At 60.7% G+C, this 26,952-nt stretch overlaps 1 protein-coding gene across 1 annotated transcript in view; it reads left to right on the plus strand.

The window, feature by feature from the left end:
- The window catches only part of ABLIM2 (actin binding LIM protein family member 2), a 106,027-nt gene that overhangs the window by 38,402 nt on the left and 40,673 nt on the right, over positions 1 to 26,952 (plus strand). Inside the window, 5 exon segments of the mRNA XM_021100956.1 lie at positions 8,606 to 8,693; positions 11,239 to 11,297; positions 17,742 to 17,819; positions 25,020 to 25,166; positions 25,519 to 25,551. Coding sequence (XP_020956615.1) covers positions 8,606 to 8,693; positions 11,239 to 11,297; positions 17,742 to 17,819; positions 25,020 to 25,166; positions 25,519 to 25,551 — 405 coding nt within the window.

Raw genomic sequence — 26,952 nt, forward strand, 5'->3', positions numbered from 1 at the left:
GAGTCCGGGTGGGCAGGCCAGGTCAAACAGCAGTTACAGAATGGGGTCCCGACTCAAGTGTTTCTTGATCTGGGTGGTAGTTACACGGGCGCGTGCCTTTGTGAAAATGGCGTGTGTTACGCACTTTTCTTCGTTTGTTCAGTAGGATCAATCTGGTGTCATGACTGTAGGACCAAACCCCACCCGCAGATGCTCAGACCCTGCCCACCTCTGCACCCGGCTCTGCAGCCCGTGTCTGTGGGGGCACAGGGGCCAGAGGGCCTGGGTTGGGAGAGGGCCTTTTCCAAGGAGGGCAGAGATTCAGCTCCGGGGGTGGGAAGACAGGCCGGATGAAGGGCGAGGCCACAGGGCCCTGGCTGTCCCCCAGCAGGTCTTCTGAACTGGGAAAGCCTGGGTCAGATGTGCATTTTGAAGCAGTTTCTCAGGCTGCCCCTGAGGCTGGACTGGAGGCCAGAGGCTGGGAGGGCAGCCAGGAAGGGCTGGACACACCTGCGGCTCTAAGGACTCTGCCTGCCCCACAGCAAGAACCTGGCACCTTGAGGGTGGGCAGCACACCCCTGCCCCCAACCCGCTGCCCGGCCTCCCTCTCCCAGCCCTGAGCCCGAATTGCACCTGCCGAGGAGCCCACAGAACGCACTAATGACCTCCTCTGGGACATGTTCGTGAAGTGTCCCCTCACTCAGCCGGGGTAGTGGAGGGGGTGGGGGATGCCTTATTGTCATCGGGCAAAGAGCGGACCTGCCCTGGGTGGGTGGGACTGGGGCCAGGGCTGACCCGTCACCGTCACCGTGTAAGCATCCCTGATGTTGCGTGCTGGCCCGGATGCAGACTTGGGGGCTTGGGGCCGTGCACGCTGGTCTACCGCGTCCGCTGCGCGGAGCGGGCGGAAAACAGGTTTGCGTGGAGGAGAAGCAGCCTCCGGGGGAGATTAATGCTTTTGTTTTCGCCTCTGCTGGAGCTCGCGGTGTGTGGTGTCGGCGGCCAGCACCCTCCCCAGCGCGGCGGCAGCCGCGGGCGGGCGGAGACGAGCCGGCTCACAGACGGGAGCAGCCGCTGCCTTGGCACCACCTGAGCTCGGCCCAGAGCGTGCTGGCACCCAGCTGGGCGGGCAGTGGGCTCGTGGGGGGCGACCGGTGGCCGGGGACAGGCCCCGAAAGAGGAAGAGAAGGATCCAGACTGCTGGCTGCAGGGTGGGGGTGTCTGCCCTCACGGTCAACAGCCAGTTCCGTGCCCAGGACGGGGCACTGGACAGGGGCCACAGGGGCGACTGCTGGGACTGGGCCCTGGTGCCAGGACCTCGAGCAGGCAGGTAGGCAGCTCCCTGGGCTGGTGGGGAGGCTGACGGAGACGTGGGGGGTCGGGGCTCGCGGGAGCGGAGCAGGTCAGCCAGGTGCTAGACCCCGAGGCCCCTGTCACCCAGCCCGGTCTGTCCCCAAGTGCTTTCCTCTCTGGGGCTGAGTAGGAGAGCGGCCCTGGGGCCCCTTCCCCACCCCCTGCAGGAGCCCCCACTGTGTGTCGCATCTGCATACCGGGCCCAGCGCCATCCCACACTGGGTGCCAGCAGCGCCTGCCCACCGGCCTGTGAAATGTGCATTTAGTGGTGGTGGCGGTGTGGCGCCCCCATCCGCTCCCTTGGTCACTCCTAAATAGTCAGCATCCGCTATTGCGTGGCTTCCCGCACCTGCACCCTGTGTATCTGGGCTGTGTGTCCTTATGAGCCTGCTCCATGCTGCGTGTGGGCGGAGGAGCCTCCTGCGTCCTGGTCGGGGGGGGCGCTGACATCGCCACACACCCCCATCGCCAAGGTGGCCGCCTGGGGCTGTGGGGAGGGCTGGGGTGAGGAGCAGAGGTGGGAGGCTGAGAGCAGCCCTGCTGCAGTGCCAGCTTCTGGGGATGGAGTCGCTCCACAGCGAGCGTGGGCAGGTGGCTGGGGAATTGCCAGAGGACAGTGGTCTAAGCAGGCCAGCTCAGAGTCTGGTAAGGGCAGGGGGGGTGTTGAGTGAGGGCATCCCTGGCTCAGTCCCACCCTCACCCTGTTCTCTGCTTGTTCTCACCGGAATTAGCAGGATGCTTCTGCACAGGTGGGAGTGGGCGGGGGCGGGGGCGGGGGATGGAGGCTTCTCGCTCAGCCCCACCCTCCTTAACCCTGGCGGTGCTGCTGTCTGAGCCCCACCTGCCTCCCGCAGCCCGGCTATCGCCATGGCAACGAGAGGCCCAGCGTCCCTCTGGGACCACTGATTAATCCCTTCCTCCCTCCCTCCATCCGCCAGCCTTCCTTCTTCCCTCCTTCCGCTCGTCCTTCCTCAATCCACCACTCACCTTCCGGACACTTCCCACCCGACCTGGGCCTGGGGGCTGGCCTTCCGCTGACGACGGTGGTGGCAGCGGGGTCCCCCTGCCTGCCCTGGAGGAGCCCCAGAGCGGGGAGGCCAGCTGAACATTTCAAATAGACCGTCTCCTGCGGCTCCAGATGCTGGTGTGTCTGTTTCCTCCTCTCGTCTCCTTGGCACTTTCCTCTTCACCCTCATTAGTGGGCAGGACTTTCATCACGGGGGGAGAATATAGCCTGTGTTCCAGACAAATAAACATGTTTCCTGAGGTCGGAGGTGAAGTCAGCTTCCCAAGGCCCCAGCCTCTCTGCCTTTTTAACAAATTAATGACTGTGTTTATTTTAAAAGCACACTCAGAAGGAATACCTATTTATCATAAAATAAACCAAAAAATCCTCCAGAAGAATGAATGTCATCACCCAGAAAAACTGCTGTTAGCATTTAGATGTCATCCTTTTAGAGTGTGTGCACACACACAGACACACAGCACACACACACAGAGACACACAAGGACGTGTCTGTACAGACATACACATAGAGCCCCACCGAGACACACCGACACACAGAGACACATTATGCACACACCTAGACATACACAGAGACACAGAGAGGCGCACACAGACACGCAAGACACACAGATACACGCACCTAGACGCAAACACACAGGCGTCTGCTGCCTTGCCTTCTGCCTGACGTCCCATCCCCGCTCGGCACCCAGCAAGGATCCGCCTTGTCTTTAACCATCGAACTGTCACCGCGTTCCAGGCATCTGGGGTGGAGGACGCCAGGCAGGGGCCCCAGGCCAGTGTCCTTACTGCAGGACTTCTCAGAGCCTTGACAGCTGACAGGCAAGGGAGTGCCCGGAGGCGGAGTACGTTCTCTCTGCCCCACACTCACTGGTCGGGAACCCCCTGTCCCCGCCACCATGCCCACCCCACCCCCGCCTGCATGTAGCTCAGCCCGAGGGCCTGGGGACAGCAGAGGAGGGACAAGGCTCAGTCCTAGAATGGTCGCCCCAGATGGAGCTGAGGGTGAGAGAGGATGGGAGCCAGTGAACCCCACCAGCCTGGACGTGTTCCCGCCGAGACCCCGGGCCCCCGTGAACCTTCCCAGGCTGGGGGCGTCCACCATGGGGAGGGGGCGGTGCTGAGTCGGGGGCTCTGGGAGGGTCTTTGCTAACGGGGTGCAGAGCCAGGCCCTTCTTTTCAGGGTAAGGCCGCCCCGGGAGGGTCTGGGGTGCACACCCCTCTGTGCGGGCCGCACCCCTTCTGCTGAGGGTTCTGATTAGCTTCTCCTTAAAATTTCATTGTGTCGTTTTCATTTTATGCTTTTGGTGATTAGGTCTCTTAAAGCCTGAATTTGGTTCTGGTCATTCAAAAAGGAGACGAATCAGGGTGCCAGGAGCAGCCGCTGGGAGCTGGCCAGCCTGGCCGGGGGCCGTGTGACCTGCAGGCTGGGCTCTGCAGCGGGGGCCCAGGGGAGAGCTCGGGAAGCAGGCGGAGGCCGTGGCTCTCCAGGGGACAGAGGAGGCGGTGATGGGTTTAGAGAGGAAAAGGGGGCGCCTGTCTCGTGTGGGGTGTGGGAGGCACTTCGCTGTCCAGACCCGTCCCTCTGTGCTTCCTGCAGCCTGGCTGAGGAGGGGTCGGGATTGCTGTTCCTCTCTGCAGGGAGTGGGCAGTTTCTGGAGCCCAGAGATGTTGCCACATCACCGCGGTGCCAGCCCAGCCCCGCGTGTCCACTCTGCTTGGCTACTGCTACGGAGCAGCGCTCGCTCCGTGCCCCTGGAGACTGCTTTCCTAACGAGCCTGTTCAGTCTGATGAAAGATGACAGCCACTTGTCAGAGGCACATGGCACCTTTTTATACCACGCACTGAACAATCTCATGGGCTTTTAATACACTTTTAAAACTGAGCCATCTTTTTTTTTGTCTTTTTAAGGCCAACACCCGCAGCACATGGAGGTTCCCGGGCTAGGGGTCGAATCAGAGCTGCAGCTGCCAGCCTACACCACAGCCACCGCAACACCAGATCCGAGCCAAGTCTGTGATCTACACCACAGCTCAAGGCAACGCAGGATCCTTAACCCACTGAGCAAGGACAGGGATCGAACCCGCGTCTTTGTGGATGCTAGTCGGGTTCATTAACCGCTGAGCCACGACAGGAACTCCAAAACCTGAGCCATCTTGAGTCCCACTTGGGTAAGGGGCTGGGCTGCCTGCCGGGCTGGGCACAGGAGGGTGGGCACAGATGACCTCCGGGGGGCTGATTCTGAGGCCCTTCTTGGACGGTGTTTGGGAGGAGAGGTTCCTGAAGGAGCAGGGGTGCAGCTGTGTTCCGATGACGCGGAACACCCCGGCCACCGTGACCCCTGCAAGAGAGGACAGGCGTGACAGCGGGGATTGACGCGAGGGCGGGGACACGTAGATCCGTGACTCCGTGCGCTTTCGTCGGCCTAGAATGCTGTGCCGTGGACATCTAGGCTTGAACAACAGGCGGTTCTGGAGGCTGGACGTCCAGGGTCAGGAGCCAGCCCATCGGGATCCTGGCCGGAGCCGGTCGCCTTCTCTCTGTGTCCTCACATGGCAGAGAGACAGCTCTGGTGTCTCATATGATAAGGACACTGAGAAGGACACTTAGTGTCCTCATAAGACATCCATGAGGCATCAAGAGGGGCCACGTGTCCAGACTGCATTCCTCCTTAAGGCTGCAAACCTTCCACTGTGTGCAAAGCCCTCACCCGCGGATGGACGTCTGGGTTGTTTCCGCGCTCTGGCGATTGGGACTGATGCTGCCACACACATTCATGTGCACATTTTGTGTGTGGACCTATATTTTTGTTTTTGGGAGGTTTTTTTTTTTGCTTTTTAGGGCCACACCCATGTCATATGAAAGTTCTATGCCACAGCTCACTGCCACATGGGATCCTTAACCCACTGAGCGAGGCCGGGAATCGAACCTGCGTCCTCATGGATGCTCATTGGGTGCGTAACCCCTGAGCCACGACGGGAACTCCTGTGTGGACCTATGTTTTTATGTCTCTTGTTCTCTTCATGTTTCGCGTGTACACCGAGGCGTGGTGTTGCTGGGTCATATGGTCATTCTGTGTTTCCCTTTTGGGGACATTGAAAGCTTTTCCACAGCAGCGGCCCCCAGGGCACAGGTTCCAGCTCCTCCCCGTCCTCACCAGCGTCGGTCCTCCTCCCCTCATCGTCCTTTAAATATCGTCACCCTGGTGGTGCGACGGGGACTCTCGCTGCGCTTGGACCTGCATTTCTGTAACAGCCTTGACACTGAGCATCTTTTATGGGCCTCGCGGCCATGCCTGTCCCTTCTTTGGGAAAAAAGTTCTGCTCAAGTCGTTTGCTCATTTGTTTTTCTTCTTTTTACAGCCGCACCTGCGGCACAGGGAAGTTCCCAGGCCAGGAGTGGAATCGGAGCTGCCGCTGCGGCCTCTGCCACAGCCATGGCAACACCGAATTCTTCACCCACTGAGAAAGGCCGGGGATGGAACCCACATCCTCATGGAGACAGGGTTGGGTCCTTAACCCACTGGACCACAGCGGGAGCTCCCGTGTGCTCATCTTTACTTGGACTGATTGTCCTTTGTGGTTGAGCTGTAAGAGACCTTTGTGTATTTCCAGATACGGAACCCTTCTCAGGCCTGCGGTTTGCAAATGTTTCCTCCCCTTCTGTAGCTTGTCTTTCCACTTTCTCGATAACATTCTCTAATGCACAAACGTCTAATTTCACAAAGTCCAGCCCATCAGTTGTGTTGTTGCCGTGCATGCCTCTATGCAAGAATCCATTGCCAAATTCGGGGTCATCGGATGGGCACCTTGTGTTTTCTTCTGTGCTTTTGTGTTTTTCTGGGAGAACTCTTTTATTGGCCTGTGACACACAGACGAGTCCGTGAATCCTTCATGTGCAGCCTGATGAGCTCTCACACCCGGGGCACACCCAACGATCCATGCCCGGGCCAAGAAGGAACAGGCCCAGCCCAGATGCCCCCGGCCCCAGGCAGCCTCTGCCCTGACTCTGATGATACGGAGCCATTCGTCTCCTTTTGAACTTGGTCAAACTGGGGTCTGCTCTGGGAAGTCCGATTCCCTTCTCTCAGACTCGGGTTGTCAGAGGGCTCCACGTCGGTTGTTCGGGGCACAGGTAGGGGTGGGGGAGTGAGGCTCAGGTGCACACCGCCTGGTGGGGGGCCGGGGCCACGAGGGCCAGATCCCTGGGTCCCCAGCCTGGCTCCACGCCCTCACCGCTGTGTGACCCTGCTCAGCTTCCTCCTCCTCTCTGCGCCCTTATCGCTCTAGGAGTGAGGATAGTAAGGCCCTCCCAGTGCTGTCACAAGGATGAGGACAAGTTAGTGCAGGAAAGGGCTTCTTGCTGCTCCCTGAAGGAACAAGCCCCATCCCTGCTGCTGTTATTTTTGGAGCCTGAGGGCATTGGCCGGGTGCCGGAGGTGGGACGTGCTTTGCAGGTGGAGGGAAGCAGGTGGATACAGGGCGGCCGCGGGGCTATGTCTCTGCTCAGCCTTAGTTCTCATGGGCCAGGTCGGGGTTTGGAGCCTGTCATCTTAAAAACCGTCCCCACGGTTTTCTCTCTCCCCCGACGCACCCGTAGGCACACTGTGTAGATGTGCTGTGTAGACACCAGGATCAGTTGCCCCCCCCCAGTGTCTGTCGCAGAACTTCTGCCACTTGACGTCCTGAGGGTGGGCTGTCCCCGCCTCTGGCTGAGAGTGAAGGGGGCCGCCTGCTTGAGAGAGGCCTGAGGTCAGGTCAGAGGCCACAGTTCGGAAAGCGCGAGTCATCGTTGACAGCTAGGACCTTGAAAACAGGGGCTTTCTGCTTAAAGCTGCTGAGCTGTTCCAACCCCACTTGCCCTCAGGAGGGAGCTGCCCCGACCACTCGGTGTTTTCAGGCTGGGCGTCACTGAAGTGACCGCTCTACCCTTATGTGCGGGGGCGGCCCACGCTGCCGGCCGGGCTGGTACCCAGATGGATCCCCGAACCTAGGGGTTCCTAAAATGGCCCCGTGCCAGGCCCTGCCCTGGAGGCTCCCCGTCACGTGCAGAAGAATCACCCGAAAGACTTGTCGAACCCTGTGAAAGCGGGGCCCTGGGAGTTAGTGCGGGAAAGGGCTGCTTGCAGCTAACCCTAACCCGAACCCTAACCCAGGGAAGCTTCTAAGAGGAGGTGGCGCTGGAGATGAGATCAGGAAGGCTCCAGGTGGCCGAAGGTGGGAGAGGGCGGAGCATTCCAGGGGCCAAGGACAGCAGGTGCAAAGGCCCGGAGGCTGCAGGGCTGGCCTAGGGACCCAGGGTCCTCCCGCTTCCCAGAAGCATCCCTGTGCCTGGGGACGGGGGCGGGCCACACTGAAGCCACATCCGGCCTCACGCGGAAGAGGAGCCTGTTCTGGATTCTTCCTCCAACACACAGGGGTCACCTTGGGCCCGGTTTGTGCTGAAGACACCCGTGGGTACAGGAAAGGAAAATGAGATGCTTGTCGGGAATTTTCACCCCGTTACTTACTGACTCAGGAGAGTGAGTCTTACTAAGTCAAGTTCAGAGAGGGGTGATTAACCTTCCCATCCAGAGGAGGGGGTTGGATCCGCATTTAGCTGCAGGCTGCAGCCCCGCCCACCCTCGGGCAGGGAATAGTTATTGCACAGTCAGGCCCAATGCAGTATTCGGGGTGAGCTCTCTTGCAGCACGTGTGAAAGCCAAACTCGCCAGGGGAATTTGTTTTGGCTGTTTCAGTATTAATATTTTTATCTAATTTAATGGATTTTAAGCATTATAAAAACAGTCAGTGCTAACTGAGAAAATGGAGCGATCCAGAGACACAAAATGAAAATGATTAATCATTTTCACCCCACCTCTCCCATCCCTCCACTTGGGAAATACCGTTAGCTTTGTCCTTGCCTCCCCCCAAGATTCACAGAGGAATGAGACCTGCCCTGCCCACCGTACCGCCCCCCCGCCCCCCCACCCCGTGGCAGGCAGCCACCAGGAGGAGCAGGTGATACAGCTGCTGTGCCCCCACGGGCAGGGGCCGCACCACACGGCATTCCGGACAGCCTGGGTCACCAAGGTCCCATCCTGTTCCCGCGGGGGTGGGCTCTCTCTGCCGCACAGCCCCCTCCCAGCCTCCCCTGAGCACCTGCGTGTGGGCGCACTGTGCCCTGAGCTGAGCGCTGCCAGCTCAGGGACCTCTCCCCCGACCCCCCTTTACCCGAGTGGAAACACCTGTGCTTTGTGCCTTTTCCAGGCGGGCGAGAAGCACTACCACCCTCTGTGTGCATTATGCGTCAGGTGCGGCCGGATGTTTTCGGAAGGCGAGGAGATGTATCTGCAAGGTAAGAAGCGCTGCTCTGGCCCCTGGGGCCCCGCCCTGCGCTGTGCATGCGCTGGTGTGCCCCTTGAACTAGGGAGCCCCGCCTCACAGCGGGACGGGGGACCCACTTTCCCCACAAGCACCTGCCAGCCTTGGCAGAGTGACGGCTCTGGTCCCAGGAGCAAAACGTAATGAGTGTGTAGCCTGGGGTATCTGTGGTCGCTTCAAGCCGATCCCAAAAGCCCCTCAGCTGGGGCCAAGTCTCAGAGCTTCCTCCCCCGCCCTGCAGGTGGATGCAAGGGCGTGGAGACCGCTGGCTGCTCCTGAGGTTTCTTCCTGGAAAGAGAGTTTGGGAGAAAAAGTCGAGCTTCTAACCCATTTTGTAGCATTTAATGGGAAATGCCAACCCATTCCCGGTTAAAAATAATAGTAGCAATAACAATAGAATAAAGGCCGGGTGTCCTGTGGCCACCAGACCTGGAGGAACAGCAGGTGATGGCCAGCGGCCCCTCCCTCCTCTGCAGTGACCCTTTTGCTCTCCGCCGTGTCTCAGTGACACCAGCACGCAGACCGGAGCACGCAGCTCCCATCTGTCTTTACAACAGGTGTATGAATTGGGGTGTTGGGGGGTTGGCGTCCTCCTCTGAGCTACACTAGTTTCACTTTGAGGCCCCCCCTCCCCCCCGCCGTGGCCTATTCGTTCCCAAGCTTTGATACAGAACAATTATTCTGACACTTGTCAAAATGGTAGGAAGACGTTACTCAGCACGCGGCTGGAGGGACAGGGGATGCAGCCGGCTCCGACTTTGACGGGAGCAGGTGGGGATCCATGGCCAAGGAGTGGGGTGGGGGGAGTCACGGAGGCGAGCTGGCCTCCCAGGATCCCCGAGGCAGACAAGGGCCTTGACAGCGATGTCAAGGGTGGGGAGCCAGGAGCTTGGTCAGTGTCAAGGGTCGTGGGATTCCCGCCGAAGCCAGCTCTGCAGGATTCTTGCTGTGACCGGGCTCTGCAGGTTGATGAGCTTCGGTCGAGGGGCCCGAGCTGAGATGCTGAGACCCCCTCGCTGTAGCCGCAGCATCTTTTCAATGACGTCTCTGTCTCCAGGGTCCCTGGAGGCAAGCTGGGCAGGGCCGGACACTGTCCCATAGTCAGGCAGCTTGGTGACCTCACACAGGCCTCCTTTCTGAGCCTGAAGCTCATGGGGTGACGTCAGCCAGGACGGCCTGGTCCCCAGTGTCCCCTCTGTTCTTGAGTCTTGAGAGCTGGTGAAAGGGTCCTTTGCGCCCCTCCCAGCCTTGCTGGGGTGTCTGCGTGGGAGGGGTCCCCCTGCCCCAGCCGCCCACCCGCACCATCAATGGTGCTTTTAGGACGCACTGACGCCAGGCACAGCGGCGCTGGGACGGCAGCTCGGGGACAGCGGCTCACCAAGGGGGACCCAGTGTCAGGAACAGAGGTGCTCTGCCTGACTTTGAGGGGGGCTGGCACCCCGTTTTAAAGCAGGGCTGCCCCGCTTTCTGTGGGCTATTGAGGTAGGTGCTGTCCTCTCCTGGCGGCACGTTTCCCAGCCTGGACCGAGAGGGTCCAGCCCCAGTCGGTGCTCTTCCAGCTCTGCTCCGCGGAGCACGGGAGTGCCAGGGCGAGGGGCCTCTTTGGGGTCCGGCCCCGCCCCACGTGGATGCCCTGAGGCCCTCTGCCTGGTCCACCGGGGCTCCGCGGGGCGCTTTTGGACGGGGGATCCTGTGCGATAACAGCTCTGAAGGGCAGGGCTCCCAGCGAGCCCTCCGGCCCGAGGGAGATGAGGCAGCCCCCAACCCCCCACCATACCAGTGTCACCACCAGGCCCTGGACGTCCCTTCCTGCCCAAACATAAGGGGGGGAGGTCACCTCTCTCTAGTTACCAGGGAGACCCGATTAAAATATGAAGTAAGCACTATTTTCCCCACTGGGTTGACAGATGTTGGAAGGAAAGACAGGTCCCCATGTTGTGGGGACCGGGGGGGGTGGCCTCTTACCCAGGGGACCTGTTCCCTTGGGGGCCTGTGGGAAGCCAGGTGGGGCTGGCATGGGTGAGACAGCTGGGACACCCAGTGAGTTAGGGACCGTCTGGCCCCCAGCGAAAGCCCCTGCTCTTCACACTAAGGTCCCACCTAAGGGCCCCCCTGCGCCTCCCAGCAGAGAGCCACACCCAGCGCCACTCCCCAAAGCCCTCACCCGCCCCACCCAAGGTTCCCACCCAGCCCGCCCCTCTGTGCCCTGGCTGGGCCTGGCCACTGCCCACCCCACAGAGAGGAGCAGGTCGGGCCCCTCCCCTGGCTTTGAACAAGAAGCCGCCACACAGCCCTCCTCTGAGAAGCCTGGCTCCCTGGGGCCCGGGTTCAGAGGGACACACGCCCGTTTATTTCTTGCCCAAGGGGGCCGTGCACCCCAGGCGCAGCTTCGACCCCACCCAGGAGTGCGGCACAGAGGAGGCCGAGTGGACCCCGGCCCCCTCCCGCCCTCCTGACCCCCGCGCCAGGCTGCATCTCAGGAAGTAACACTTACCTCCCCCTTGGGAATCTGTCCGCAGGCTCCTCCATCTGGCACCCGGCGTGTCGACAAGCAGCCAGAACTGAGGACAAAAACAAGGTTGGTGGAACAGTCTGCTCCTTTCCTGGCCTCTGTGCCACCTTCACAGAGGCAGACGAAGAGGATGCTGACAGCGCCCACAGGCTGCCAGCCAGCGCCCCTGGCCGGGGTCAGGGGACCTGAGGCCTGAGAGTGTTGAGGTGTAAATGGGTAGCTCGGGGGGGGGTGCTGCTGGCCGGGGCCGGGGCCCCCTAGGGCCTCCCTACACTGGCCCTGCGGAGGCGCCGTCATTCCGTGGACGCTGAAGGCTGGGAAAGCTTGGGGACCACTGCCAGGTTAGCGTGTCTCCCAGCCGTCCCCAAGGCTCTCCACATTCTGACGCCCAACTGCTAGTTCTAGGGTCCCCACAACTGCCCTCGGGGTCACTGATGAGTTAGAAGGACTCATAGAACTCACTGCAAACGTAGAGCCATGCTTATGGTTTATGACAGGAGGATACAGAGGGAGCCCCAGGGCCCAGGAGGTGTCCAGACACAGGCTGCCGTCCTTGTCCTCTACCCGTGGGGTCAGGACTCGGCACCTCCAGCGCCCACGGGTGACAGCCTGCACGGGCGTGGCCCATCAGGGGAGAGACTCACGGGGGCTCCAGTGGTTGGTTGGTTGGTCGGTTGTTCGTTTTCACTCGGCAGGTGGCCTTGACCCAAGACCACTCGAATCACAGGGTTGGTCTTCCTGGCGTGGCAGCCCCATGCTAAGACGCTGGGGTGGGGTTGGCCCCCTCCCCAAACAAAGACATCCTATGGGCTGTGACAGGATCACCTTTCAGAAACACGGGCAGCAGCCAGACCAAATTCTTCACCGCTCAGGGGCCCTGCTGGGTGCCAGGCAAGGGGTGCAGTGCAAGGAAGGAGGCAGGTGTTACCTGCCCCCCTGGGTGGGGTAACAGACAGAAATCAATGCCCCAACCAGCAAATAATGCGACAGTGACTGGCAGCACAGCGCGGGGACTGGGAGGGACAGACTTGACCTGGTCAAGGTGAACTGAGTCCCCCGGATGGGGGGCTGCTGAGAGGGGCGGAGGCTGGAGGATCAGGCAGGACCCCCAGGAAGAGCGTGGGAGGCTGGCTGCCCCGGGTTTGCAGGAGGGCCTGGTGCCCAGAAAAATCCTGCTCCGGGAGGAAGGGGGCTTTGTTCTTTATCGCTGATGCCGTTGGGGGCCCTGTGGGAGCCGGCAGTCAGGGCGGCAGTGTCGCCGCTGTGTGCGGTGGGTGGAGCCAGAGCAGCAGGCGCCTCGGGGCTCCAGGGTGTGGGGGATTCCTGGTGAGGCTGATGTGCGAACTTTCGCCTGGAGGACGTGATGGGGGCACGGACAGGGGGCACTGAATGGAGGGGGCCGAATTCAGTTCAGCAGGCTCCTGCCGAGCCCGTTCTGGAAGAACCAAAAGCAGGGACGTCCTCCCACCTTCCGTAGCAGTGATGTCAGGGGGTTCGGAAGCCCTTGTGTCCCCCACGGTCGCTTATGTTCATGCACCGGTCACTCATCCCTGCATCATTCGCTCGCAGACCTTCCGAGGGTCTGGGGGCGCCTTGGCCTGGGGCGCCGACGTGACAGAGTCACAAGTGTGAGGACCGCGGGGACCATCCCACTACACCTACATGGCACGGCCCCGGGGGAATGGCATCCCTGGGCCGGGCAGGGGGGCTCCATAGAGGAGGGCACTTGCCCAGGGTCCCCTCTGCCCCCAGAGCCTCCCCGACCAGGTCGGAGTGTCCAGTGCCGGCTCCTGGACTCTGGACCCGCAGTTGAGCTGGCCTCGGGGCCTGCAGGGAGCCCAGTGCTGGCCAGGCCTGGCGGCAGCAGCCACCTCACCTCAGCCAGAGGCCAGCCCGTGATGCCCTCGGGCCGCTGGCCCAGCAGAAGGGGGCTCCGCAGTGCCGGATGCTGGCAGGACAGGGAGGAGGGAGGGTCCTTGTCCCAGGAGCTGGGCAGCTGGGGTTGGCTTTTCAGGCTTGTTTCCACAGATGTTTTGGGAACATTTGGGGCAGAGGCCAGCGGCCGGACAACGGCTGCCCCTCCGTGTCCTGGGACGGGATCCAGGCCCAGGTCATGCCCCGATTATCCCTTGTTTCACTGCCCACCCCCCACCCCCCCGGTCCTGCCGCAGCCCCTCAGAGCCTCTTCTGTCTCGCCTGAGATGAGAGTAAACCCTGGGCCTGGGCGGGGCCGGACAGAGTGTGGATGAGGCAGCGGGTGGACAGGGCGGTGGGTGGATGGGGCAGCGGGTAGACGGGTCAGTGAGTGGATGGAGCAGTGGGTGGACGGGGCAGCGGATGGACGGGTCAATGAGTGGACAGGTCCGCGGGTGGACGGGGCAGCGGGTGGACGGGGCAGGCATGGATGGTTTTCCCTGGGCACTCGGGTCCCCTCGGGGATAGCTCTCCTGGGCAGCCGACCGCTCCCGGCCCGGGCAGCAGGGAGAGACTTAAATTTCTCTGTATTGTTCCCCACACACACGTGCACCAGTTCGTGAGCATGAACCTGCCAGGCCGGTCAGCTCTGGGTCAGCCGGGCGAGGTGGGCTCCATGGGCCACCAGCCCCCGAGAAGAGCAGCAGAGGTGGTGTCACTAACTCTGAGTCCAGCCTCCAGGCAGAGGTGGCTCCACTGCTGCCTGTAACCCAGCCAAGCACTAACATTCCCGTCTTGGGGGACTGCTCGGCCCCCATCGAACGAGTGCCCCTTGTGCCAGGCCCTGGGGGCTCTGGGCTCCCAGGACCCCGCCCCATCCCTGCCTCTAGCAACGGAGGCCAGCGGTGGGGTCCGTGCGAGGCTGAGCCAGGAGAGAGAGGCCACGCTTTCCTTCCTCGCTCCCTGGAAGGCCTCCTGACTGCGTGCCCCCCGGGACGCAGATGCTCCCCAGGACAAGGACATGTGTCTGCCCAGGGTGCCTGGGGAAAACCTATCAGGAGGCTGCGGTCCTCACTGCCCAACCTCAGCACCTCCATGGGCACTGGGTCATGCTGTCATTCGGCACAGTGACCGAGCACCTGCTATGTGCCATCCAGGTGTCAGGATGACAGAGATAAGACCAGGGGGTCCCTGTCCTACAGGACCTCCTGTCACCTGCGGAAGAGACAGACACTGGGATGGGCAGGTTCTAGGTTACAGGCTGCCTGGGACGGGGGAAGGATGGGGCCAGCTGGATGGGCCTGGTGGGCAGGAAGATGCCAGCTCCCCGGAGCTGAGACCTGGCAGGAGTGCCAGAGGGGGTCACAGAGCCCAGCCCTGTTCTGGTTCCGGGGACACAAGTGTGAGGAGCCGTGACCTGCTGGGGTTGGGATGCAGGTTTCAGAGCATGGGAGCTCGTGCATGGAGAAGGTGGCCGGGGACAGCCAGGTGCCCTCCGCCCACCCCTGGGGTGCACAGAGGTCCGGGCTGCTTACCGCAGGGGGCAGGGGAGGCCAGAACACCTGCAGTTATATGGGGCAGCTGAGCAGGGAGGAAACAGGCTTGCTCCCCCAGGAGCCCCAGCACCAAGGACATTGTGCTGAGCCTGAGAATGTTCCAGCAGAATTCACAGCAGCAGCCAGGGTGGGAGAGCGAGCTCTGCCTCTGCCCAGCTGTGTGACCTTGGGCAAATCACTAGCCCTCTCTGAGCCTCAGCATCTCAGCTTTAATGCGGAGATGAGTGGGGGCCGACCCCTCACTTGGTGTCCACTCGACTTGTGTATGACCTTAATGTGAAGGTCGCGTCACTGCCCTAGGACCGTGCTCCCAGGGGCCAGGCCAAGCGGTTGAACAGGCCCTGGAGAACACAGCTGGGTATTGGCTTTGATTCTTCTTTGGGCGAACTGGGGGCAGAGGAGGGGGAAAGCGAGAAACAGCCGGAGTCCCCTGGACTCCGCTCCCCCCGTCTGGGCCCCCTGACCTGGGAGGACGAGGACGGGCCTGCTCCTCCCCGGTCCCCATCCCGGGCTGAGACAGGGCACAGGGAGGGGAGCACCGAGCAGCCACTCAGCCCCCACGTGGGACCCAGAACCGGCCAGAGCAAACCCAGGCCCCGCTGCTGCGTGACCCTTCCATCAGGGTCATGGGGATGGCACCAGGTGCCACACCGCCTGTGCCAGGAAATGTCCCTGGGGCCTGGGGACAGTTCTTATGCCGCTGCAGCTGCTCTCAGCTTAGGGGTCCTTTCTCTGAAAACCTCCAGCATTAGTCTGCTTGGTGACGAAGGGGCTCCCCTCTGCGAGCTGGCACCACCCGCACTGGAACAAGGGGGTGGTTGTTCAGCGTCAAGCACCCAGCACGCGCGCCTGCGTCCTCGGGAACCGAGACTGCCCCTCAGGCAGGCTCTGCCACCTCGTATGGAAGGAAGCTGAGACTCAAAGGGTTCCTTCAGAGAGTTCCTGTTGTGGCTCATTGGTTAAGAACCCGACTCGTATCCATGAGGACGCAGGTTCGATCCCTGGCCTCGCTCAGTGGGTTAAGGATCCAGTGTTGCTGTGAGCTGTGGTGTAGGTTGCAGACGCGGTTCATATCTGGCGTTGCTGGGGCTGTGGTGTAGCAGCAGCTGTAGCTCCGATTTGATCCCTGGCCTGGGAGCTTCCATGTGCTGCCAGTGTGCCCCCCCCAAAAAAAAGGTTTCTTTCAAATGTATTCAATGTGTACATACATCGTTTGGGGCCAGTTAAGATAAGCAGTATGGAGAGCAAGAAAAAAGACCTCAGGCTCCCTGCCTTCGTGGGCGCAGGCTTCTTTGCAACAGCTCGTGACCTTTTGTCTTACTGGGGGGTGGCTGAGTCTCAGGCCTGCACATGGGGTCAGGCTGCGCTCCTGGAGGGACCCCAGCCCCTGCCGGCCTTTGAACCCTGTGGGCTATGGGAACAGCCCTGAGTAGATGCCCATCCTGCGTGCATAGCTGGGCCGAGCGGCCGGCGGAAGCAGGGCAGGTGTGTCTGGGAGACAGCGGGCCTAACTGGGGGCAAGGAGAGGGGCTGGACCAGCTGACAGGGGCTCCAGCAGAGCTGGCCAAGCAGCATCATGGCCTGTCTCCTTCTCTTTCCCTTCTAGATGCAGAACCAGTTTTCCCAGCAGGTGTACCCGGGCACCAGCCCCTGTGCCTCCCAGGTGTGTCCCTCCTGCCACCGCTGGCCTCATGTCTGGTCCTGGTGTCGCCCCACCCTCGCTGGCTGTGCTGGGGTCACCCACCGAAGGGAGGGGGCTCCAGGGTCGCTGTTAGTGCCTGGGGCTGCCGTACAAAATGCCACAGGCTGGGGGGCTTCAACAGCAAAAGCGGATGCCCTCCCAGTCCCAGAGACTGGATGCCCAGGGTCAGGACGGGGGCCGGGGGGACTCCCGAGGCCTCGCTCCCCGGCGGGTTGGTGGCCGTCATCATGCTGTGTCCTCGTGTGCCACGCTCCGTGCCTGTCTGTGTCCTGTCCTCTTCTCGCAAGGGAGACGGTCAGACTGGATCCAGGCCTGTCCTAAGATGCCCTTTACACTTGACTCCATGTGGAAATTTGCTGTCTCTGAATACGGCCACCTTCCGGGCTGCTGGGGGCTGAAGAGTCAGCATCTGAGTGTTGGAGGAACAAATTCAGTTTCCAAGCCAGCTCCTCCCAGGCTGCTGGCCCCACAGCGGCAGCTGTAGGGTCTGGAGCACGAGGGAGTTCCAGGGGGTCGGGGGGGGGGTTCTTAGAAAACAGAAAGGAGCCACGAGCCGGTGGGGAGAGGGAGGCCTTTGCGGAGACGGGTTCTGTCTAGATGGGCCAGGGGGAGGCGTGGAAAGTTAGGCGGGTGAGTGGTCCCGGCCGGGGCAGGGGTGGACCTGGAGAGGGTCCCGGTGCTGCCAGGCTAAGCCCTGCAGGTGGGGGCGAACTCGGGAGCTGAAGGAAGGCAGATGCTCGCAGAGACGAGGGCCTGACGCGGGGGAGCAGAAGAGTTGGACGTCGAGGAAGCGCCACCTCAGGGATGCAGGTGTCGTGGCTGGAGCCGAGGGAGGAGGGCGGGCATGGGCACCATAGATGTGACAGCCGTCGGGTGCGACAGCAGAGGCTCAGCAGAGGTGGGCTGAGCTGCGACACGGCTGCCGTCATCCAGGTGGAGAGTCATGTCTCTGAGCAGCAAAATTCTGGGTAAAAGGGAGCAGGGGCCTTTGCCGCCGGAGCACGGCGAACCCTTGAAAACACACTGCTTGCTTTCGTGCCCAGAAAACCAGATACCCTCAGTGACACGGAAGCCGCGTGTTCACAGGAGCGTTTCCGGCCGCGCTGGGAGCCTGGCTGCTTGGCTCACAGCTGGTATCACCTGCTGTGTCGTCTGATGATAGGCTTCCCATCGTTCATTCAAGCCTGCGTGTTTATTTTAAGAATGTGTTCATTCTGCAAATAAAAGTATCGCGGGAGCCAGCGTTGCTGTTGGAACAAGACGCCTGATGATTGCCTCTGGAAGCTTCTTCTCGTTGACGGGTCTGCTCCCATCTCCTCCTGTCTCGTCCTTTCCCAGGAAACCAGAACCTCTTCCGAGAGCATCATCTCCGTACCAGCCTCCAGCGCCTCGGGGTCTCCGAGCCGCGTGATTTATGTAAGTTGGATTCTTCCTGTGGGGAGTCGGGAGGGGCCGGGGGCCCGGGCTGGCTGCTGAGCGTGCCCACGGGGTGTGGGGCCAGCACCCCTCACACCCTCTGATGTGGCAACAGGTGCACAAATAGGTGTGCTCACGGCTGTGGCTTACAAGGGTGTCAGGGATGCATCTGTGTCCCACATCCGGGATCACCTAGACAAATAACTCTCGGGCACATGTCGCGAGTGATGGCACATGTCTGTACCTGTTGCCGTGGAAAGTTCCTCACATGTTTCTAGAAGTTTCTAGAAGAAAGATGTGAAGGATAAGATGTGTTACGTGAGCCCATTGTCGTAGTGTGTATGTGTGTATCTGTGCACAGGTATGTGTGTGTGCATGTGTGTGGGTGCACGTGGGTATTTCATGCATGTCTGTGTGCTCACACACAAAGTGCAAAAAGGGGAACCTTTTAACGAATTGCCTCTGGGGGACGGGATTAGACACAGACGTTTGGAAGTTCTCGTGGGGCAGCGGGTGAAGGACCTGGCATTGTCACTGCAGCAGCCTGACTTGGGTCACTGCTGCTGCTGCTGCGGCAGCGGCGGCGGCGGCGGTGTGGGTTTGATCCCTGGCTCGAGAACTTGCATATGTCGAGGGCACGTGAAACGGAAGGTGATTATTATAATCATCTGCTGTTTCCTTATCTGAGGAGCAAACTTCGCTGTCTGGGAATGAGCCCATGGCGTGTGGGGCGGGGGGGGAGGTGACAAGCCCTGGACTGGGCGCCTTGCCCGGCTCCACCCTGAAGGACGGCTGCTGACTTGAGACAGGTCACCTCCCCGCCCCGCCTTCCGATTTTTCTTTCACATGATGGAGGTCAGCTTCGCTCTTCTCAACACTCCTTTTCAGCCCTGAAACTCTCATTCTAGTTGGACGCAGGGCCGTTCCCGAGCCTGAGTGTGGTGGGTGAGCGTGACAAGCTCTCGTGCAGGGGGTGGATGGCAGGATGGCCCTTTGCGGATGCAAACTTGGAGGCTCAGAAAGGCAGCATGAGGTCACAGGGCCAGCTGTGTGCCCTTGGGCGAGCTGTTAGTCTCTCTGAGCCTCAGGGGGCTCACCTGGACCTGGAGACTCACAGCACTTGCTGCCCAGGGCCACAAAGGGGGAGGCTCCGGGCACGGCCTGAGCAGAGGGAGGACTTGGGGAGCACCGGCCGGGGTCACTGTGGCGACATCCGTGCTTATTCGCCGGGGTCACCGTAACAAGTACCACAGGCCACAGAAACGTGTCTTCTCCCAGTCCGGGGGGCTGGAGGTCTGAGTCAAGGGCCGGGTTCCTTCTGAGGCCTCTCTCCTGGGTGTGCAGATGGCCGCCTCCCCCCGTGTCCTTGCATGGCCGTCCCTCTGTCCGTGTCTGTGTCCTGCTCCCCTCTTCCCATGTGGAGCCAGGTATCCTGGGTCAGGGCCACCCCAGTGACCCCATTGTACCTTAATCACCTCCTTAAGGCCCCCATCCCCAGATGCAGTCCCAATCTGAGGTTCTGGGGGCTCAGGCTTCAGCACACAGACTTGGGGTGGGGACAGGGTTCAGCCCACAATGCCACCATCACAAGTACAAACAATGACTCTTTTTCTTTTTTTTTTTGTCTTTTTAGGGCTGCACCTGTGGCATATGGAGGTTCCCAGGATAGGGGTCGAATCTGAGCTGCAGCTGCTGGCTACACCACAGCCACAGCAACTCGGATCTGAGCCTCGTCTGTGACCTACACCACAGCTCACGGCAATGCTGGATCCTCAACCCACTGAGCGAGGCCAGGGATCGAACCCTCATCCTCGTGGATACTAGTCGGGTTCGTTCCCTCTGAGCCACGGCGGGAGCTCCCATGACTCTTGCCATTTAAATGAGATAGTGTCCGTGAAGCACTCAGGTAGGGCCGGCAAGGTCACATCTACCGATAGCAGGTGCTGCAGCTGGTGAGGTAGCTGCATGGCACACAGTAGTGCTCATTAAACATGAGCTGTTTTTTTTTTTTTTTTTAAAACAAATTGGTGTTTGTAAGGGGCTTCGGCACCATAGTGACCTGGTAACCATGCAGTGGGCAAGGACACTGTTCTCTGTGGTCACTGTTAATTTGAAGATCATGCAGCGGTGAGCCGTGGAGCTGGCTTTGAAGCCAGGTCTCTGCCACCCCAAAGCTTGTGTTCTTCCCTGGCCACCCTGCTGCTCAGTGCTGAAAATCAGCCCTGCCGGGACCTCCTTCTGCACTGGGCAGTTCTAAGCACAGCCAAGTCCTTGCCCCGTGGTTGAGTCAGATGGTGGCCCTGCCCTTGGGGAACACGAGCCTGCCAGGGAGCAGTCTCCCACCCCCTGGGCATGCCTTCCGCCGAGGGAGATTCCAGGTGGTGACAGTGTCCGAGGGGAGGGAAATATTAGCAAATGTGCATGTGCTGGATTCCAGTTTTAAACAGAAGGCTTCGAGCAAATTCATTTAGTCCAGTCTCCTCAGTATGAACCACCCAGTCTTTAGTTTGACATGACAGCGGTGCCTTGAGGACCAGGTACCCAGGAGTGCAGCCTGCTGCCTCCTGCAGCCTCTCAGCATCCCACTGATTGGATGCAAATCAGAGAGCTGCCTTGAGTACTGGGTACCAAGGAGCACATCCTGCTGCCTCCTGCAGCCTCTCAGCATCCCACTGATCGGTTGCTGCTCAGAGAGCTGCCTTGAGCACTGGGTACCAAGGAGCACATCCTGCTGCTTCCTGCAGTCTCTCAGCATCCCACCGATTGGATGCAAATCAGAGAGCTGCCTTGAGCACTCGGTACCAAGGAGCACATCCTGCTGCTTCCTGCAGTCTCTCAGCATCCCACGATTGGATGCAAATCAGAGAGCTGCCTTGAGCACTGGGTACCGAGGAGCACAGCCTGCTGCCTCCTGCAGCCTCTCAGCATCCCACTGATTAGATGCAGCTCAGAGAGGTGCAGAAGCTAGTGTGTGTCACAGCCTCAGAGCCTGGAGCCACCATACAGGGACCAACATGTGGACTTTCAGCACCATGGCCAGCGCCCAGCCTGGCCCCATCCCACCTGGAATGACAGGCTACAGGCCAGGGAGCCCCCACTGTCCCTCCCGGATCAGGGCTGGCAGTGCCCGTCCATGGACTTCCTTCACCAAGGAGATGAGCGTCTGGTCACACACGCCCTTCTTATTTCAGGCTCTGGCCCTGCTTTCCTTCCAGCTCCCTCTTGGTATCTGCTGTCACCCTACTGTCCCCTGGTCTCTGCTCTGAGCACTGGGGATTCCCAGGCCCTCGGGACAGTAGATCCATGCGCCAGCCCCACATGCTTTAAAGGATGCCAGCCTCCTGGCACCAGCCTGCTGTGGGATGGTTGTCACCAAAGGCAGCTTCCCCCCACCTCGCCTCTGTCAGGAAGAGTTTGCCCGGGACGTCCCTGTGTGCAGGAATGGAAGGGAATTCATCCAGTAGCGTGGCTGCTGTCTCCCCCACGGGCCATGAGCTCCTGGTGGGCAGGGGCATCCCTCCTTCACCTTGGTCTCCAGGATAAAACAGGCACACAGTAGGTGCCTGATAAATTGTGGGCTTTTTAAAGTAATCTTTTCACTGCCTTTTGATTTATTACAAAAGTAACCCCTACTTATTAGGAGAAAATAGTGATTGGTGCCGAGGTGAAAATGAATGCCTTTTATAACCCTCGCAGCCGGAGTAGCCGCTGCTACCTTTTGGAGGGCGCCCTTTTCTCTGTGTGCATTTTTTTTCTAACAAAATAAGGACACACAGAATATACGGTTTTGTAAGCTCCCTTCACCGTGGCAATACAGCAGTGAGTCAGCACGTAAAAGCAGTGTTGTTTGATTGTAATGTTCTTATTGACAGGATCATATTATAGCTCTCACATCAAATATGGCCATGTTCCTGTTATGATTTACTATGCCGGATAGAGCGCTGGAGAGAAGAAAGCTAAGGGAAACACGTGTACCTACACGTGCTGGTGGCCAGTTACAGAGCGCAGCCTGTTGTCATGGCAACCGCCCCGGGACTTGGATGCAAGGAACTGGATCTGGGAGCCCTGCTGGGCAGGACAGATGCAGAGGAGTGAAGCGTAGGGCCACTTAGCTGCCCAGCTGGGAGGTGGGCAGGCCTCTTTCTGGGCAGGGTCATGTTGGCAGCCGTTGACATCCTTAAGCTGCCTTGCTGATTCCTGCGGTCAGGGCTGACCCCGGGCAAGGCGGGCCTTGCTAACCGTGTCCCTGAGGCTGAGCGAGCTGGTGGGCAGCTGCGTGTGGTGATCGTAGCAGGACAGAGATGGACGGTGCAGGGCCTGAGCCTCCACTGTCACCTGTAGATGCCAGCCTCTCCCAGCCCCCACTGCCTCATCTCCGTTTACGCAGAACCGTATCGACATGCAGGAGGTGCGGCAGGTGGAGCAGGCACAGGTGGCGCTCCCGCTTCAGGAGGAGACGAAGGCCTGCAGAACCCGCCTGGCTTTGGCAAATGCCAGATCGGCTTTCGTTCGGTTTGCACGCTCGCCCCGAAGACCCTTGCCACGTCGAGCATGGAGTTAGGGAGAGGGACTCCTGGTGGATCAGAGTCCTGGAGCCACCAGCCTGGGGACAGAGGGGAGACAGGCGCGCCCACAAAGGAGGAAAACATCCAGCCCAGATGGCAGAGGGGAAACAGGGCTGGCCTCTTGGAGGCGGAGGGCCAGAGGATGAACCAGGCACGGAGGCCTGGGAAGGGCATGTGGGAGGGAGGAAACAGCATGTGCCAGGCACCTGTGCCAGCATCCTCAGGCTCTGGGAAACTGTAAGATGAGTGTGGCAGGAGGCACGGGGTCGGGGAGGGAGAGGCCAGGATGAGCAGATACACAAGGGCCAGACCCCCAGGGCCTGGGTTCAGAGTTTCCCTGAAGGCAAAGAGGAGCGTCTCAAAAATGCTCATCGGAGACATCAGAAGCACAAGTGACAGCCTTGGGATTTGAACTCAGATCATCTGAACACTCCCCCGGGCCCCAAAGGAAATTGCCAGGAGTTTGACATGTCAGGTGTTCACTCTCAGCCTACATCACAAATGGCAGAGTTCACCCCCCTCACGCCCAGCGTCTCATGCTGGCCTTGGAGTTGGGTGGTCAGGGAAGGCTTCCTGGAGGAGGTGGGCTCGAGCTGCGGGACTTCAGAGGGTGCAGGAATGCTGGAGCACTGGGGCCGAGCTTGGCACACGGAGGGGCATGAGGATGAACAGGCTGGTGATATCAGGGCGGTTTTGGGACTGCCGTGAGGTTCCGCCCTGAAGGGGACCGCGGAAAGGTGTGGGCTGGAGGACAATGGGATGCAGCTGGCACTTGGGAGATGTGGCCCTGGCAGAGAGGTGGGCAGTGGGGGCACATGGCTCTGCAGTCAGACAGCCTGCGTCTCCTCCCTGGCTGTGTGACTCTGCGAGCGTTCCTGACCTCTCTGGGCTCTGGCTTCCTCCTGCATGAAGTGGAGCTCCCGCGAGTGCCCAGGGCTGCCCGGGGTGGAGCACATCGTGCCAGGCTGCTGTTGGTGGTGTTTGTTAGACGAGTGGCTGGCAGGTCGGCCCCCGGAGGCAGTGGCTGATCTCCACCTAGGCAGCGAGGACCTAGGGCAGAGCCCCCAGGAAGGGACAGCAGGTTCCGTGCAGAGAGGAGGCTGGGTTGAGATGAGGGTCTGTGGGGTCGCGCCGACCTAGCGGGGCAGCCCGATGGGCCAGCTTTGCGTGTGGCTGGCAAGGCCAGGCTGAGATTAACCCTCAGGGGCACACGGGGGAAGGGGCCATCACGTGCGTTGGGTCCGGGAGGGCGGGAGCGTGGGCGTCTGCAGCGCTGGGAACTGGGTGGTGCTCGGAGTGTGATGAGGTGGGACCAGACTGTAAACCGTCAGCATGGACGGTGCGGCAGAGACACGGGGCTGAGACTGGTATTTGGGGGTGAACCTCTGCCCTGCAGTGACAGCCAAGCGCATGTGTGCTTCTGTGGCGGCTGCCCAGCTCCAGGGCCCACCTGAGTCCACCACGTGCCCCCAGGCAGCCCCCGAGCCTCCGGGAGGGGCCAGCGGGCAAGAGAGCCTGCTGGTGGCAGCCGATACAAGGGAAGCCAGGCCATCGCGGGGGACCGAGCCACCGGGTGGACGGTACCTGAGCAGAGGCAGGGCCTCTGGGTGCACCACACCCCAAGGTCACACCTCAGCTGGCAGTCAGACGTCAGGCCACCTCTTACGAGTGCTCCAAAGCCCTAAGTAGGTGTGTGAGGGGGAAGGCATGGATGTGTGTGCTGCGTATGAGTGTGGGTGGGTGTGGTTGTGTGCGTGTGTGCAGGGGAGTGTGTGTATAAAGGTTGGGTGTGGGGATGGGGTGTGCTAGCACATGCGTGTGGGTGTGAGGATTGTGTCAATGCGTGAGGGTGTATGTGTAAGAGAGTGTGTGGGCGTGAGTGTGCACACCTGTGGGTGGGTGTGGCAGTGCAGTTGTGAGTGTGAGCACATGTGCTAGTGTGCAGTGAGTGAAAAAGAGGGAGCATGTGGGTGTGTGCAGGAGTACGAGTGGGTGTTTCTGCAGGTGCGGGAGATTGTGTGCCAGTGGGTGTGAATGGGTCAGTGGAGGTGCGAGTGGGTGTGTCCCTCTCCACAATTGTAGGTAGGCACATTCACTGTGTGTGTGCAAATATTTGTGTGTGCAGGCCTGATGTGCATGTTGAGTGTTTGCACACATTGTGCGTGTGTCTAAATGTGTGTGTGCATGCCTTTTATGTATGTGTGTTTTATCTGTGCACACGTGTATATATGTTTGCATGCATACAGATGTATTATGTGTTGATGTGCATCCACGTGGGCATTTGTGTGCCTGTTTACACGTGTGTGTTCGGTGCCTGCAGGCATGTGTTTGTGTGTGTGCTTACCTGTGTGTTTGTATGCATGCCTCCAAGTGCGTGTTTCTGTGCATATACGCGTATATGTGTGTTTTCTGTGCCCGCACGTGGGCATTCCTGTATGCACAGGTGTGCGTGCGAGTGTTTAGTTCTCACTGTCTGCCGGGACACGGGCCCACGGGACCACGAGGCGTCCTGGTCCCCGTGCCTCCCACCCTCAGCCCCGCGGTCCCGTCCCGCTCAGGCTCGGCTCCTGGCACTGAGCCCCGCGGGCGCCAGGGAGGGGGTCTCACGGCCCCGGCTCTCTCCTTGCTCGGGCAGGCGAAGCTGGGCGACGAGATCCTTGACTACAGAGACCTGGCCGCCCTGCCCAAGAGCAAGGCCATCTACGACATCGACCGGCCAGACATGATCTCCTACGCGCCCTACGTCAGCCACTCGGTGGGCGACAGGCAGAGCTGCAGCGAGGTACCGCCTCCCAGTCGGCCTCTTCTTCTCTGGGCCCCTTTTCTCTCCTTGGGCGCAAAACGAGGGTGATGGGCTCCCAGGGTGCTGCCACCCAACGCCCTGAACCAGGGTCCTCGTTTTGGAAATGGGCGGTGAGGGCAGGACGAGACGTGGTCCAGGTTTGCGGCATAAAGCCCTGTCCCGGGGCCCGCGCTCGGGCTGCTGTGACCCGATAGAAGGTCTCAGACCATGTGCTGGGCTCTTCCCATCAGAGGAGGGGCTGGTGGTGGGGACGCGCCTGGGCCTGAGCCATCGTCTCTGCCCCGAGTGACCGCCTGGTGGCCTAACGGGCTGCTCTGTCTTGTGTCCACAGTCCCCTCAGTTGCTCTCGCCGACGCCGCCTGAGGTAACTGCCTGCCCCAGCCCGCCCCGTCTGCTCGTGGTGCTGCGTCGGGTGATAAAGATAACCGCCGGGGCTGCCCGCAGCGCGTGGCCTCTGCCCGTGGCCTCGGGCCAGGACCCTCGGAGGCTGGGCGCCCGCCCCGGCCTTGGGGATTTTTATGATCGCGTCTCACTGCATGCTCCCCCAGTGTGTCTGCGGGCCTGCAGTGTGGTTCCCTGGGGCGCAGGTGTCCTGAGGGCCGGGTCGTGGCTTCCTTTAGAGAAAGAGTCTACAAGGTGGGTTGGCCGGGCCCTCCTCTTGCGCCTCCAAGTGGGACTCGTGGGGCAGACCCTTGAGTCCTCAAGGATAAACGTGCCGAAAGCATTTCTCCATCAAATAGCATTTATTATCAGCAGCTCACTCTTTTCTGGTTTCTCAAAATTGATTCATGACGTCAGTAGCAACTAATCAGACTCTAGTCGGCATGAGCCTCAGACCTCGGCTCCAGAAACGTGATAACCAAACCCTGCACTGTGGGCAGCTAACACTAAGCATCCATGCCCACGTGTGGCCACGAACCCCACAGATGGGGAGGCAAGGAGACTGACCTGTAGGGTGTACACTGGCCGGCGGGGCTATGCAGAGGACCCCCGGGGCTGGAGACTGGATGGCAGGGCTTTAGCCACCCCAGGGGAAGGGGTGGCCAGGCCAGAGGGCTCGGGACGAAGCCCCGGGGGGACTGGCAGATGTGCTCCCAGCACGAGGGCCTCCTGAGTGAGACGCGCAAAGCTATAGGGACAGTGGCTCTGAGAGTTCGGCCAGAACACGAGCCGTTGGAGCTGGAGGTGAGCTTGAAAAGACGTGGGAGCCGAGAGCCCCAGACCCAGGTCCTCGTCCTGCTCATCCCCACGCCGGCCTGGGGTGGGGGCAAAGCAGCACCGTCCCCCCCGTGGCAGGATGCCGGCCTGTGTCCTGACTCAGGCCAGCATGCCAAGCTGTGGCAGGCCTGCTCTGCCCCTGCGGCATGGTGCCATGCCATCTCATGCCCCCTGCCAGCCACCGTGATCATTCTCAGAGTTGCCCATCCTGCCTGCATGGAGTCTGCTTTGCCAGTGCCTGTGGGTCTGACTCAACAGGGCTGTGGCCCTGGGAGGGGCTTCTGCCTGCAGTCCTCCCCCGAGCCCTCGCGGAGGCAGGGAGAACACAGAATCTTATTGGTTCTCCAGCCGTGTGCCAAGGAGCCTTGGGTGCCGGGAGGGGTGAGGGCAGAGAGGAAGTGGAAGATGTCGGTGGTGGAGCCAGTGCCTCTGCCCCCTCTGCGGGGAGCCCCAGCGCCCGGGAGGGGCAGAGGGAGGGTGGGCGGGACCCTGACCACCAGCCCTGTCCGGCTCGGGGAAGGTCAGCACCAAGGCCAGCTCTCCAGCC

Source organism: Sus scrofa, chromosome 8 (genome assembly GCF_000003025.6).
Source record: "Sus scrofa isolate TJ Tabasco breed Duroc chromosome 8, Sscrofa11.1, whole genome shotgun sequence".
Lineage (NCBI taxonomy): Eukaryota > Metazoa > Chordata > Mammalia > Artiodactyla > Suidae > Sus > Sus scrofa.